Source organism: Grammomys surdaster, unplaced genomic scaffold, assembly GCF_004785775.1.
Source record: "Grammomys surdaster isolate TR1022 unplaced genomic scaffold, NIH_TR_1.0 208, whole genome shotgun sequence".
Taxonomy (NCBI): Eukaryota; Metazoa; Chordata; class Mammalia; order Rodentia; family Muridae; genus Grammomys; species Grammomys surdaster.
Window position 1 is genome coordinate 65330 of NW_021604653.1, and position 16788 is coordinate 82117.

At 36.4% G+C, this 16788-nt stretch overlaps 1 protein-coding gene across 9 annotated transcripts in view; it reads right to left on the reverse strand.

The window, feature by feature from the left end:
* The window catches only part of R3hdm1 (R3H domain containing 1), a 136392-nt gene that overhangs the window by 24121 nt on the left and 95483 nt on the right, over positions 1-16788 (reverse strand). For all 9 annotated transcript variants that reach the window (XR_003711948.1, XM_028771456.1, XM_028771460.1 and 6 more), the window contains one exon: positions 2904-3058. Coding sequence is in view for 8 of the 9 variants with exons in the window: in XM_028771456.1 (XP_028627289.1) it covers positions 2904-3058 (155 nt within the window). In the remaining variant the exon portion in view is untranslated. The remainder of the gene's footprint in view (positions 1-2903; positions 3059-16788) is intronic.

The window sequence follows — 16788 nt, forward strand, 5'->3', positions numbered from 1 at the left end:
CGGGAGAGGGAGAGGGAGAGAGAGAGAGAGAGAGAGAGAGAGAGAGAGAGAGAGAGAGAGAGAGAGGATGCTGCTTAAGAACACACTGTTACACTGTTAAGGATATAGTATTTGGCCCACCTGTTTTTTAGATGATCTACCTAAAACCTACATGATAAAGGAAGCTTCTACTCACAGATGGAACCAGCGCTTCCTATAAGCACTTACCAGCGTGTGAGGACTGCTTGATATACCATGAGACCTTGGAAGAGAGGAATGTTATAGTGCAAGCAGACTGCTTCAATCCCCAGAACTATAAAAACAACATGTCCCCCTAAAAAGCAGGAACTGTTTTGAATATCCAGCTCCATTTAAAAATTATTATATTGACTGGGTGGTGGCGGCACTCACCTTTAATCCCAGCACTTGGGAGGCAGAGGCACTCGGATCTCTATGAGATGGAGGCCAGCCTGGTCTACAGAGTGAGTTCCAGGAAGTAAAGCTACACAGAGAAACCCTGTCTTAGCTATACTTCATTTAAATTGACATTTCTGTGAATGGACTGTGAGTTCTTAAAATTCAAGGGCAAATTTCTTTTACCCGAATCTTCATCATCAGCAGCAGCAGATTGAATCGCTTGATTCTCTGGATTAGATAATAAAACTAGAGTCCTCTAGAAGGTAGTGGAGCGGTTCTGGCTTGGTGCCAATTCTGATTGGGTAATACGAAGCTTATGTGACTAGGTCATGAAAGGATGGTACTATAAAAGGCACAGAGGACACCAGGGAGAAGAAAAGACAGGAAAATATTTTCGAAGGTCTCCTTTTTTTAAGTCCTGTGTTTTATCAACAGGCTTCAAAGCTAGACACTCCTGACTACTTTATCACAGTTCCGTCACAATTCCACATTGGATATACAACTGCTTATATCCTTCCCATCCTCTGAATGGGTTTACAACTGATTTATGCCTGGACTTTCATAACAAGTAGTTGAAGGCTATTTAAAAATAAAACCTCTCTTGTGTAATCCTGTCTAGCCTGGAACTATGTAGATCAGGCTGGCTTTGAACTCACAGATATCCACCTCTGCCTGTGGACCATCATGAACACTAGTTGAAGGTTTCTAACTTCCCAGTCTTTGCCAACAGATCTTTCACATGTTCATTGCTTCATTCACAATCTCTCTGTTACTAGTCTGTACAACAAGATCCAATATGTTTACCTATGTTTAGATTAGAATCTATGTACAGTTTCTCTTCACAATAAGTTTAATGTTTTTTTCTATTGAATGAAAATGACCCTTCAACTTATTTCCTAACTTTCCATTCCTTAACTATGAAAAACCAGGAGGCTAATAAATCAAACCCACTTACAAATTACTTCCTATACTGGTTAGTTATTATTGTCAACTTGGCATGTGGGGAAGAGGGAACCGCAACTCGCATCCATCATACTTGCCCGTGGGCATGGCTGTACAAAATTTTATCAATAGCTAATTGATGTATGAGGACTTAACCACTGTGGGCAGGTGGGCCTGGCCTATGTAAAACAGATAGGTTATTTAAGCCTAGGAGCAAGCCACAAAACAGCATTCCTCTATGACTTCTACTTTAAGTTTCTACCCTGCTGGAGTTCTTTCTCTGATAAATGGCTTGTAAGCAGTAAGATAAAACAAATCCTTTTCTCCCCAAGTTGCTTTTGGTCATGATGTCTATCACTGCAACAGAAAGCCAAATAAGAAAGAAGGAAAAGCAAATTCCTGAAAATATGTTACATCATAATAAAAATATGTTTACTTGAGGAAAAGTGAACCTTCTAGATCTATAAATCAGACTCTGTGACATTTGTATTTTATTTATTTGAGACAAAGTCTCACTGTATAGCTCTGGATGACCTGGAACTCAACCAGGCTGGCTTTCAATTCAGATATTTGTGTTTAATCTTTACAACCCAAGTGCTGGGATTAAATGTGTGTACCACCATGCCTGGCCTTCCATGGCTTTCTTTGGTTTTCGTTTGAGTCAGGGTCTCACAATATAGCTCTGGTAGTCCTGACAGTCACTATGTAGACCAAGTTGCCTTGAACTCCGAGATCTGCTTGCCTTTGCTTCCTGAATACTAAGAGTGAAGTAAAGGTGTGTACCACCGTGAGTAGCCTATTGTGGCACTTTAAATATATGATAAATCATAACATTTTGGAGACTGAAGTAAATAAATGGTAGTCTCATTTGGGAAATGGCGCTTATACACAAATTCTACAAATAGGACTGATGATCAGCATAACTACATCTTATTATATCAAACACTTATTCCCTACTTCTATTTTCCTTTCTATTCCTCTCTCCCTCAAAGAAAGATTATTTAGAAAAGTGAACAATGTAATAAAACACTTGCTTATATAGCTATAAAGTTGGAAACACAGTATCAGGTAAAACTTATAGGCCAGTATCAATGTGGTTCAAATATTCTAAATACTCATAAAGCAAATGAATGAATAGGTTGAGAGTAAATGAAGTTGATATAATTAACAAAACTTGTAGGATTATGTCTTCTTACAAAAGCATTTTGTGGATATTAAAGGGACAGAGTAGCTGAGTGTGATGGCAAATGCATGTGGAAGACCATGGGCTTGAAGCCAGCTCAGGCTGCACAGTCAACACTAAGCTGGTCAAGGCCAACTACATAGTAAAACCCTGTTTCAAAATCTCAAACCAAAACCAAACATTTAAAGCAAAGATACAAAAGAACAGAAATAACACAATGCAGTCAGGCTGGCATAGAACTTTCTATGTGAGCCCAGACTGGCTTTAAACCCACAATCTTTCTGCCTCAGTCTCTCAAACACTAGGTGTGTGGCCTTACCACAGCTATACATTTAGGTGATCTGAAACCATCTATCCCTAAAGCAGCTGAGAGGAAACATACCTGATATGATGGCACTGAGGGGTAAGGGATGACCACTCCTTGGATATGAGGTCCAGTGCTGTTTGGCTGGCCTCCAATGAGGCTCTGACTCTGCGGTGACTGAACTCCAACTATTCCTTGGTAGTTTTGCTGCTGGTTGGGCATAACTTGATAACCTATGGCAAAATGAGTTAAATTTTGTTTTGAGTTTATTATAAAAATAATAGTGTATTTCTGTATTTAATTAAGCAGTGTGACCAAAAAATCTCAGAATCTTATTTAATCAGCACATCTTCAAGCCTATAATAATATTTACAATGTTTACCATGAAATAAAATTCTCAACCCTTTCTTAAATATATTAAAACAAAATATATGTATAAAGATTTCTTCTATGGGTGAAGAAATTCACTGAGTCACAGACTTAGCTAACACAGAACAAGCACTATGCAATTTGTATTGTAACACTTATGACAACTAGTCTCTGGGAATTAGTATGTCCTACATAATTTGTTAGGACCGTGTTTAAGACTTCACACTGGTAAGAGTAGAATACTGAATGTGGCATGGATGTAGACCTGTGAACCTGTGTAATTTGCATATAATCAGTGGCCCTGCTGAGGACACAGAGTGTGCATGTGCAAGGAGAGGGTTTTTTGGATGGATTTATGTTTTTCTTTTCTTTTTTTGTTTTGTTTTTTTCAAAAAGAACAGAAGAAACAAAACAAAAAACAAGACACATCAAGACATGAATTGATTTAGGAGCATGCCAGAAACATAAAGTAATTGGACTTATTCAGACCTTTTGAAAGAACCATTTTTTCTCATTTTTTTTATTTTTTATTTTTTTATTTTTATTTTTTGGTTTTTCGAGACAGGGTTTCTCTGTATAGCCCTGGCTGTCCTGGAACTCACTCTGTAGACCAGGCCGGCCTTGAACTCAGAAATCCACCTGCCTCTGCCTCCCAAGTGCTGGGATTAAAGGCGTGCGCCACCTCCGCCCGGCTTTTCTCAGTATTGATCCAACAGAGAAACAGACCATTAAGGAGATTAAACATGATCGCTTACTTAAGTAGTAAGAACGTAGGTTTACTTTTATGAAGTAAACTTTTTACTTATTAGAATATACGATAAGTAAGCTTAGAATATCAATTGTATTTTGTTACACAAGTCTAAGAACATTCTTTTATGAATACCAATTAGTACAATAAAAATTTCTAAACATTACTAAAAATTCTTTCATAAAAAAAGAAAAAGAAAAACTGACTAAAAACAAGTTATCATTTAGCTTTAGTGCACTGAAAAAAAGTTTTTACAAAGGACACCAGTGATTCTAGTTTGAATGTCAGTAGATAAAGGCTGATGAGATTATGTCTATTGTGCACTTCCTATACTGCTTAAGTTTGGACATGAAAGACAAAAGAGAGCAAAAGAAACATTTTGTTCTGACAACATTCAATCCTATCTTTAGTGTATTAAATGAAACACTTCAAATTCATAAACTTAATTACAAGCACTATCGACATAAATACACTGAGACACATTTTCATCCATAAAAAATTAAGGACAGGAACAAAAAAGGAAAATGACTATGATATATTATGTCTGAGATGCCACCTTTCAACACAACCACCCCCACACATACCCACTACCCGCACACAATGCACACATGCATACAAGCCCTATCTGGCAGAATTCACTGTAATATAACTGAACTTTGTAAGTGTTTTAAACTAAGTAGTCATACTTCCCCAATAAATATCAAGTGTTCTACATATTATTTATTTTTGAGTAATGCTGGAGAATCAAACACATAACCTCTCACATGCTACGCATCCTATGAACCACTGAACTAAATTCTAAGTCTGAACATTATTCTTACACTTTCTTTAAAAAGATCAAGGTTGTCTATTTAAGGGGGGGGGGGGAATGGTATGTGTATATGTCTAAACTGCCAGTGTGGTTCTTTAAAAGCTAGACCAAAACCAAAAAAAACCAACCAAATAGCCTTATATATATACTTGTCAACTTTTGGAAACCTGACTTGGTGTCATCTTTCCTAAAACTCTATTATGAAAACAGCCTAATACAGAAGGTTTTTAAATGAAGAGCAACAGATACTATGTCATGTGGTTTAATGTAGAATCACTTGGATAGTACATTTTAGAATTTGCATTACTAAATTCCCTTTTCCATTTTTACTAATTGCCATATATAGACACATAAAACCAACATCATCATTAACATTTGGAGATAATGATAACAGGAAATCTAAAATACCCAGCACAGTCATCATATACAGAGGAAAGCTTGTATTATTGTACTTGCCAGTGAGTTGACACGAACAATGAGAATGTGACCATCTCTAAAATGAAGATTCTGAGACATTAAAACCATAAGATTGTAAAATGGAGTAGAATTCTAATATATATGGAGGTATTAATGTCTGTGATTTGCCTTAAAAAAAAAAAAGAGTATTGCAACGAAAAAGTAAAGGTCTGGAATAGGGGGGGGGGGGGGGAAATACTATGTTTGAGGAACAGAAAGTGGTCTGTAGTAGCCAGATGTAGTGTGTGGACTGAAAAGCCCAAGATAAAGGTAGTAGATTCCCAGTGAAGAAACAGTGTAGGAGTAGATAGGTGAAAACCAATAGGAATGTCCAGATTTAAAGAATAGCAGGTAGGTGTGGCTCATGGATTCAGAGGTTTTAGTCACGGAAGGAAGGGCAGAATGGAGTATCACACATGGTGCCCAAAGAACAGAGAAAAAGAATGCCTGTGTTAGCAGGCTTCCTTCTTCCCAGCCTATCTTCGAGGATCCTCACAGGTACACACAGAGGTGGAGCATCGAAGGAGAAGGTAGGAGGATTTCACTATTTCCTATCCAGTCAAGTTGACAATCAAGTTTATGCTTCACAATTTTTTCCTGAGATCAAAGAAGATCCAGTGTGAAAAGGATGATATGGTTATGGACCACACCACCTTTACATTGAAATTAATTAATCCATTTTCCCTACTGACTCTACATTTTTGCATTAATATTTCATTCACAAACAGCATAAATTAACTGTGACTGTGTCTTTGACCAATGGTGGATTTATTAAAAATAAGAATGACAGGCACTTTAAAGAAAATATCGTTTTCCCTAAGATGCTCCCTTGTGAAAATTCTGTTGACTATCTTATAGAATACCCCCCAAAACTGTACTGATAACATGAATTTGCTCTTGCTAAATCATCCTTTTGTGTGCACTGTTAAACAAAATAGAAATGACATATCATTTAAGACTACAGAAAGAAATTTTAATACCCATTATTGTCCACTCAGAAAAAAACATTTTGTATTAACTCTCACTCAGCGAAAATGTAGCTATTCGATATTTATACTTAAAACAACGGTGAAAAATTCATTCATAGAGTAGAAACAAACAAAAATATTTTTCTACACAAATCCAGACACACTATGTGCTGAAAGGCCAGTTTCTCATAACCCATTTTTAGTAAATGCTTTCTGATGGCAACAGTTTAAGTTTTAATGTAACATAAATTTATGAGGTTGAGTACATCTTGTCATCTTTACCAAACTGGAAATTCATAGTAAAAAATCCCATCAGTCTGATGTTTGTGGCTCATTCATTAAACCTCTTTTCCATTAGCTGAGACACAAATTTCATCTAATTAATCATGAATTATTGAATTGGTTAGGGAAACAAATTAGGAAAAAAATCCCTGTTATTTATGTCTAAAACAAAATCTGAAAGTATTAACATTTCTGAAACAAATGCAATAATCAGGTGCCTTTCAAATAGTCTTACTTGATGACAAGACAGATACTCATAGTAGAAAATTTTTAAAAATTAAAAATAAAATTTAAAGAATTAAAATTTGTGCTGGGCAGTGGTGGCCTTTAATCCCAGCACTTGGGAGGCAGAGGCAGGCGGATTTCTGAGTTTGAGGCCAGCCTGGTCTACAGAGTGAGTTCCAGGACAGCCGGGACTATACAGAGAAACCCTGTCTCGAAAAAACAAAGAAACAAAAACAAAAACAAAAAGAAAAAAAGAAAAGAAAAGAAATTCTAGCTACCTTTTCTTTAGTGCATCTAAATATGGTTTTACAAGCTATGGGAAGGAAGTGTGTAAATTTTCTTTTTCAAATGAAAAAAATTAGATTTTTTTTTTAAATGACAATTTTTTTTAACCTGAGATTTATTTATGTGTATGTGTGTTTTGCTTGAATATATGTCTATGTACCATGCGGATGAAGTGCCTAAGGATGTCAGAAGAGGGCATTAGGTCCCATGGAACTAGAAATACAGGTGGGTCTAAGTTTCCATGTGGGTGCTGGGAACCGAACCCAGGTTTTCTGGAAGTATTCATAAGTATTAAGCCATCTTTCCAGTCCCTTTTCTTAAGACACGATTAGGCCAGGTATAGTGGTACATGTCTTTGATCTCAGCACTCAAGAGGCAGAGGCAGACAGATTTTGGTGAGGCTGAGATCAGCCTCATCTAAAGAGTAAGTTCTAGGCCAGACAAGATGATACAGTGAGACCCGGTCTCCAAACAAAACAACACAACATAACACAACATAAAACAAAACATGCTTAGACCTTAAGTGTAACAACTAAAGGATAAGAAAATAACTCAGTTATCTCTCCCACACTTTAGGATGAGAGCATTTACTACTAAGAAGCTAAAAAGGCTGAATATTTTAGGACAAACTATGTATTCTTGCCTAAAACAAGCATAAAACTCAATTCAAAACTCCTAGGCCTTTTCATTTAGAATATCACTGCTTCAAAGGCATCCCAGGTAGTATTAGCAGCTGATAGTCATTAATTTATTAGATGTCAGCACTGCTCTGTGCACATGAAGTAACTCATTCCACAATCATAGAGACAATTATTTCAGAGACACAATTGTCCTCATTTTCTCAGGTGAGGAAACAAAGGCACAGAAAGGTTCATACCTTAGTCCAAGGTCACAAGCCGGTCAGTGTATAGCTGGGATCTGCATGTAAGTTTTACCTTCCCCACAGACAATTGTTGACGTGGAATGAGTACGACAGAAATACTCAGATAAGAAGGATCTGTGATCTTTGATTTTCTGAGAATTCTGGTTAGAGAAGACGCCTACTCCAGTGTAACACACCTAAGGTTCTGGGTAAGTTTAATTGTAGGAAAATGTAGAGTTTGCTTTTGTTGTTTATTTTATTTTTTAAAGATAAGAAATTATGTAGCCTTAGCTGGCCTCATTATGTAGATGAATTTGCCTCTGTCCATCTTTGTCTCCACCTAAGCACTGACATTAAAGGCATGTGCCATCATGTCTGGCAAACGAATAGAATTATTATAAATGAAACAGCCAGCCAACTAACTGTTCATTTGAATTAAACAATATTTGTGAGAACAGATATAATTATCAAAAACAGAAATCAGAGTAGTCCAGAAAGCAGCTATATGGACTCAGGAGTTAAAAGCCACCCAGAGTAAGTTTGTACATGGGCCCATGTTGGACTCACTGTTTTCCTGACACTCTTGGCATGGTTTGTGTATTTCAAAGCTATATGCCTGCATGACTTATGAGATTAGATTTCTCAGTAGAAAACTATTAGGAAAGGGAGTGAAGCCCAAAGGATAAAGAATCTCAGCTGTTCTGTGTCTTATATCCCGAGTGCTCCCTTTTGAAGCTACAGTAGTCTTGAGGATTCCATTGGGTAGGTTTACTTGAGACTGCTTTTTGCTTAAAAGAAAGACTCTGAAGCCATATTCTGGATGAGTCTGTAGAAGATTTTAACAGATACTGGCTGTCTTTTCTCCACAGTCTCAGACTTACTCAGTGGGGCTAGACTTGTTTTAATTAGAATACCTAAGCAGGGAAGCTGTTTTGCTTCATGTCTTGGGTTGTCTGAAGCAATGACTTTCCCTACCATCCACAGAGTTGCTTGACTTTCATTTAAGCACCAAGGTTGAACCATACTGGTAGGAGATATCAGGAATCTTTACAATGGAACCTCCTAAGACTACCACAACTAAAACCATCAAGAGGAACATTTTAATGGTATTAGGACAAATGTTTGAGTTTTTATTTTTGAAATCATAATGGAATGTTTGATCTTTCATTCTAATAATTTCAAAATCCAGGAATTAGCTAACAAGTATGCAATTTTGAATTATACTTTCTATAGAGTAAGATATTAAAGTATTATTGGACTTTCATAATGCAAGATAACTGTGGGACCTGGTTGCCAAAGATTATCACACTATAATCAAAAAGAAAGTTAGAAACATGGAAAGCACTAAAACATGGTAGGGTGTAATACTGTATTTCAAACACAGATAAGAATCTTCCTGTTATTAATGAAAAGCAAGTCATTAATCACTTAGTATCACATGGTATAAGGCATGTCTTACTTTATATACATACATTGAATAAAAATAGTATTATTTAGTATTTAAACTTGTTGAAATTTTTTTCTGAATGTGTTTTAAACAAAGCAATTTTACAGCATTAAGCTTGGGTTGTTAGGAGTGTCACCTATGACAAGTGGCTCTGTGATTCAAGTTCCTTATCTAAACCTTCAGACAAGTGCAAACGGTATAGTTTCAAAGATATAGTGTGAAGATTGCCAAGTATGAGACTGAGGATAAGGAAGGAGAAGTGAATTCCTAGAGAAAGAAAAGTACCATTGGGTTAAAAAAAAGCGCCATAGAGCATTTTCAGTATCCTGACACAATACACCACCACCCCTTCCCCAGACAACATAAATTATTCTTTATCAAAAGTAGTTTCAGTGTATGAGAGAACTTACACTTTTTAAAATTTTCTCTGTGACTTATTTAGAAACAACCAGAAAGAGATTGAGTTATCTTTTATCAGAATTTGTCAATCTGGTGGGAAAGCATTATTTGAAAAATAAGTAAGACTAATAGAGATTTCAAGCAGAATTCACTGCCTTCCAGTTATCAATATGGGTGTTTAACACTCCCATTCTTTGTTAAAAGAATTATGGTGTTGAAACATTATCCAACTTCTTCAGGAGTTTCTGAGGAGAGCAGCAACAAGATCAGCTTGAATTGCTGGCTTAAGAAAAATCCTGGAAGGTTACAAGGAACCTTCTATTTTTAACTTTCAACAGAAGAGAGCAAGAAGGAAAATCAATGCTCAGCAGAAAAGTGCTAGGCTAAAAAGCTAGATTTACTTTATCATAGGTGACCTGAACTAGCATTTGTATTAATGGAAAGCATCCTTAAGAACAGATTAGCCATAATCAGATAGACAAACTGAAGAAATTCTTCATCAGCATGGCCATCATCAGGATTCTAAGTTTACTTCCTTACCAGTATTAACATTCTTTCTTTAAAGATTTGACTTGTGTAAAGAAGTACTGTGAAGGAAGTTAACCTTTTAAAAGGCATTTTTGCTGAATCTAAATTACATATGAACTAGGTATTTATATGAAAATTTAGAAGATTCTGAAACTTATAAACCAGGTACTATTTGGAGTACAAGCCAGTTCAACCAAAGACTGGTCTCATTTGTACTTGGGAAGAGAGATACAGTTGCCAATGCAACCTCACTAGTCTTTCTCCTCTGTCAATCTTTAACTCAACAGAAAGGCCAGGAAATACCAATCTGAATAAAATGAGCCACAGAGAAGTTACAGCTCTTAATTATTAAAATAACTATCCTAAACAACTCAAGAAAACCTGTAAGTACTTACCAAATACATTTGCTCCATATTTCAGAGGCAGCAGATTAATGGAGAGGGGAAATGGAAATAGGTGGAGTTGTACTTATTATGCAATTTCTGAAATCTATGCTGCTCATGCAATACTAAGAAATGCTCACAGAATCAACAAAAAGCTAAGTAAAACCAGGGTCACCACCTAGTAATACAAAGTTCCTATTATATGGGTAAAAATTGTCAGTAGAGAAATGATCAGTTTTGTTCTTATAGTCCCTGTGTGATATAACTCAATCTCGTCAATATAATTTGCCTCTGCTCACCCAGTAGTGTACATTTTTCCTTCTCTTTCATGTTCTAGTTACTTTTATATGTAACATGCAGTATATGTGGTGCAGGAGATGGACCCTGTGGCTTCATGCACATTAGGTGAAGCATCCTACATTTCCAGCTTCCCTCAACCCCCAGGTCCTTTCTAATCTGTGGCCCACAATGCTGCCTATATTCTGCATACCACAAATCCTGTTCATTCTAAAGTGTTCCTTATACAGAGTGGCTTACCAATATGCTATTACAGCTGGCTAGTAATGAACCTTAAAGTATAATCAATTAAGACTGAACATATAATTCATTGATATACTTTGAATTTGCCAGCTGGCTAAAATCATATTCAGTTTCACAGAATTATTTTGGTTCTCATAGGCATGCAATAGTAACAGTTTTTGGGAAAACTGAATTATGATCTTGGTAAGGATCCAAGCAGCTTAAAATGCATGTGGATATCTTTGGTTCATTTGATCGATATTTTAATGAATAATTAGGCCCCTAAAAAGTTGTATAAAAAGAGGAAAAGAGACAAATTTGATGTCTACTAATCAGTTTGGCATGGTTAAGACATTAAACTTCGTTAGATAAGATGCAAACCAAATTGAATCTGCCATCCAAACATCCTTTGGAAAAGAAATGAAAGCAATAGCTATTTTGAATTTTTTGAGGATAAATTGTATGACGCCAAGGCTGTTATTTAGATTCAAACCCTTATTTCTGAGTATAAGGCAAAATTAAAAGGCAATTATAAGTAATGGAAAATATAAACAAATATTAGTATCTTAATATAGCATAGAAAAAAAAAAGCAAAAAAGCAAAAAGCAATAAAAACCTGAGAAAAAGAAGTCAGGAAGCAGCTGAAAAAGAGACCGGTTCACTGTGAGAAATGTAAACCTCTCAGACAGTGCTACGGCCCCGAATCCAACAGCTCAGGAACAAGGCCAATTATTGTAAAATATAATCACATAAGGAGAAGCTGCAAACTTTTCAAAAGAGTCCAAGAATGAAAGCAGCTATGTATCAAGATTCAGGGCCTATAAACCTGTCTTTGCTATAGTCACTACTTCTGGGTCCATTTCTTGAAAATTCTTATAGTATATGTGTTATACTGTATAATATCCTATAAAGTATGTATGCTAAGAGTTGAAATAATCAGTTGCTGGGCAGTGGTGGCGCACACCTTTGATCCCAGCACTTGGGAGGCAGAGGCAGGCGGATTTCTGAGTTCGAGGCCAGCCTGGTCTACAGAGTGAGTTCCAGGACAGCCAGAACTACACAGAGAAACCCTGTCTTGAAAAACCAAAAAAAAACGCCGGGCAGTGGTGGTGCACGCCTTTAATCCCAGCACTTGGGAGGCAGAGGCCGGTGGATTTCTGAGTTCGAGGCCAACCTGGTCTACAGAGTGAGTTCCAGGACAGCTCGGGCTATAAAGAGAAACCCTGTTCTGAAAAACAAAAACAAAACAAAAAAAAAAAAAACAAAACAAAAAACACCAAACAAGCAAACAAACAAACAAACAAACAAAAACCAACCAAACAACAACAACCAAAAAAAGAAATAATCAGTTACTAGTATTGCAATTAGGAAGCAATAGATTTTTTGAAATAGCTGCTTGCATGATTCCAGTTATTAATAGTAAGACACTAAGCTATTTTAAGTCAATTCTGATGTTCACCTTTCTAAACTAGAAATGACTTAAAACAAAACAAAAAACCCCAAAAAACAAAAACAAAAAGCCCCACAGAATCTTTCCATTTGAGTCCACAGAGGCTATACAATATAACAACAAAACCTAACTCTGTAAGTGAGCAAACTGAAAGGCCCAGGCTTTAACTAACAAAACTAATATTAGTTAAAAATGCCTGTGGGGGCAGGAGATGGCTCAGTTAAGAGCACTGGCTGCTCTTGCAAGAGGGCCTAGGTTCAATCCCTAGCATCCACTGAAGACTCACAACTATGTGTGACTTCAGTCTTAGGGAACTCAACACCCTCTACCAGCCTCCTTGGGCAATGCATGGATGTAATGCACAGACATACATGAAGGCAAAACATCCACACATTAAAAAAAAAAAAGGGTTAAAAACGGGAAAAAAAAAAGACCATGGGTAATGACAGATTTACAGTCTGCCGTTCTTTCACATTATACACTGTATTGTCTGGAAAGCTTCATGCAGTCAGGACTTCCATAAATGTCTTCTACATGTGCTGACTTCATGTTATTTTGAATGACTAGTCAGTGATTTCACATTCACCACACAAGACAAGACAAAACAAGGCTCCCCTATGCTAATATTGCTCCACTGGGCTCTCACAGTGTAAGGACATTTATTGTCAAGAAGATCAGCACATTGGCACAGATATGGTTAGACTAAAGTGTTTTATCTGAAAAGAATTTCCCAAAGTTTTTTCTACAAGGAGGAAAATTACAGAAAGTCCTTTATTTCTATTGTCCATACACAAGGTGGTCTCAGAATTGACTCACATGAGTTTGTTAATTTAGGGGAAATGATCTTTAAATTCATATATAAGCATTTAAGTATTAGTAATGCTATGCTTAAAAACTTTGGTGCAATATTTCATTATTTGGCTGAACAATTAGTTCCATTTTTTTTCATAAAATCAAAGTGAATAACAACTTTTGTGAGCTCCCTTTGGGTACATAAGCATGGTTGACAAGAAACAAAAAATGAGTGATAAAGTTTATAGTTTAGTCAGTTGTAATGGTAAAACATAAGAAACTATATTAAGACATAAACTATGTTTACATATGAAAATTGGGGTAGAAATTAGTAAACAGAACAAAAAACAAACAGAAATTGCCTAATCTTCTAGTTCTTTGTTCTACTAGTAGGATTTAACTATAAAGCCTTGGTATAAAAAAATTTAGCAAACTATGGTCTTAAGATTACAGCTTTTTGTTTGAAAGAGTTCAAATTCCCACCAGTTCTATAAAAAGGCTAATACAATTACCTACACTTCACTGCCTCTGCTTATTGAGCATTTCCATAAAGGGGATGTTTCTATTATACTTACAAGCATAGAATATTTGAGAACTCCCCTTTTCAAAACAGAATGACGTAAAACTAATAACTTAAGCTAGCTATTACTAGGCAAATACAAAAATAAATGTAAGAACAAGCTCTCATCAAAGTGATTTATTGTGCTGACACCTAGGAGTCAAATAATGTTAGAAACTATTGAAGGGTGGGCTGACCTGATGCAGTCTGGCTTACTGTTTTCTTCTTTTTCATCTCAGCTAACAGCTGAAATTCTACACTTAAACTATCACAAATGATAGATACCTTTCTACCACATAGATATGATATTTGGCATTAAATTTTTTTTTTTTTGAGTTGGGATATCAGTGTACAGAGATGCAACTGAATTAAGCACTTCAGTCCCAACACATGACTAATTTTTTATTTTGTAAACTGATAAATTTTTACCTCAGAAAGAAGATAAAACCAAAAGCTCTCATAAATAAACAGCAGAGGACCTTTGATGCCTTGTTAACAGGGTTTGCTAATGCAGAGAGTCATATAAAAGGTATTTAAATGAATGGCATGAGGGTCAACTTACTTTTTTCTGTTGAAGTTAGTTTTAGATATTTTATGTGCCTAAGTGTTTTAAAAGCCTACATGTATGGGCTTGGTGTCTTTGGAGATCAGGTGAGTGTACTGCGAGGCAGCAAATGCCTGCCAAGCACAAAGACCTGAGTCCCATGTCCAGAACCGCAGAGAGAAAAACATAAATAAAAACAAATCACAGCAGATGTTACAGTTTTAGAAGGTTAAAAAAAAAGATATACACCATGAAAAGTCAGTTATTTTCAGGACCAAGAAAGCACTGAAAAAATGCTTTCTTTTGTACTATTTTTTGTTTTAATTTCGACATATAGTGCTGTTATATAGCCCAAGTGTATCTTAACACTGTGATGTTCCTAATCCTCGCCTACAGAGTGCTAACATAACCATGTGTCACTGGTCCTAGCTAGAATATCATTTTTTTAAGACTAATACAATTGTCTATGTGACATTCAATGAGCAATGATATGATCATTGTTCCTGAATAACCTTAAAAACATTTTAAAAGTTAGAATTTATTATGATGTGTGCATATATATAGAGGGAGAGGGTCTATTATGTGTCACTGCACATATGTGGAAGTCACAGGACAACTCTGCGAAGTTGGTTCTTTCCCCTCTACCTTAACAGAAGTACAGGAATCAAATTCAGGCTGTCAGGCTCCTGCAGTAAGCACTTGTACCTGCTGAGTCACTTTGCCAGTTAGGAACAACTTTGATGTCTTCTTAACTTAAAATATACACTGTTTATATTCTTTGACATGGGCTGTATTACTAGGCTTCATGAAAATCTGACATTTAAAGGAGTCATATTTGAGACAAAACAAATTGTAGCTTAGCTAAAATGATCAGATGATAACCAAAAGCCCATAGAAAAACACCGGTAACACACATGATGTCGGGCTAGTGCAGAGAAAAAAACAGCCTGAATACTAACAGTGGAAAACTTACAGGTGCAGCATGCTAAAAACAAAAAAGTTTGGATGTGGAGCTGTGTTAACTATGACTCTTATCTGCGATGGGAGTTGGTGACTACAATGTACAAGAAGCAAGAAGTGATACTTTCACTGGAATGACCAGTACAAAAGTAGCTATCAAGAGTCAGCAGACAGTACTGACATAGCAGACTCTTCTGTACAGGTAGACTGAAATGCCTCTGCACAGAATCTGTACCTCTGCAAATGACAAAGAGCTCAAAATGCTCTATAGAAATCGGTAATAAAATCTAACCTCAATTCTTTATGTAACACAAGGTTTTAGATGAACACCTCAAACATTTGTAACAGGACACAACCAGAATGGAAACAGAAACGAGTTCATTAAGATTAGTAAAACAGCTTTCTGTGTGTCTGTGGGATTGCAGGTATGAGAGTGCACATATGTATACAAACCAGAGATTACCTTTGGGTACCATTCCTCAAGAACTGTGCATCTTGTTTTCTTAAAACAGTCTCTCACTAGTTCTGAGTACACCAATTAGGTCAGGCTGGCTGCGAATCAAGTCCCAGAAATCCACCTGTCTCTACCTTGCTGGTGCTACAATGACAAGTATTACACTATGCCTGTTGCTATGTGGAGGATGGGGACCAAACTCAGGTGCTCAAGCTTGTAAAGCTATCACTATTACCTAGCCCTTAATACAGTATCGAAAAAATGAGACTAGAGTTCAATACATTCTTAAAAAAATAGGACAAAAAGAAAATAAGACTGAGCTCTAATAATTTTTATACTTCCAGTTCTAGATTTTGTTTCTTTACACCAAGTAATTAACAAACTGAACATGAGACAGAAAAATGTATAAGAATATATATAGTTCATCAAGCCAGGTGGTGGTGGAACACACCTTTAATCTGAGCACTCTGCAGGCAGACAGGTGGGTCTCTGAGTTTGAGGACAACCTGGTTCACAGAGTGAGTTCCAGGATAGCCAGGGTTACACAGAATTTTCTCTGGGAAAAAAAATCCACAACCCCGCCAAAAAACAAAAACAAAATACAGTTCTTCAGCCATCTTTGACATTTAAGGTTCAAATGAATCCATTTAACAGGCTCTGTTCTTTGCTTCTGGTTATACTATGGAGGCCCTCTTGCTTTACATAGCTCTGTAAAGGGCTTCTACCACCATGACCGTGAGGACCCAGCAGCTGTTCACCAGTTCCTGGCCTTGCAAAACCTTCCTATTATGATCTCATCCCTTTATCACACAAATCTATGTAGTTTTTTAAAGAAAGGTAAGATTTTCTATTATTCATTTAAACATGACTAGCTTACACACACACACACACACACACACACACACACACACACACACACACA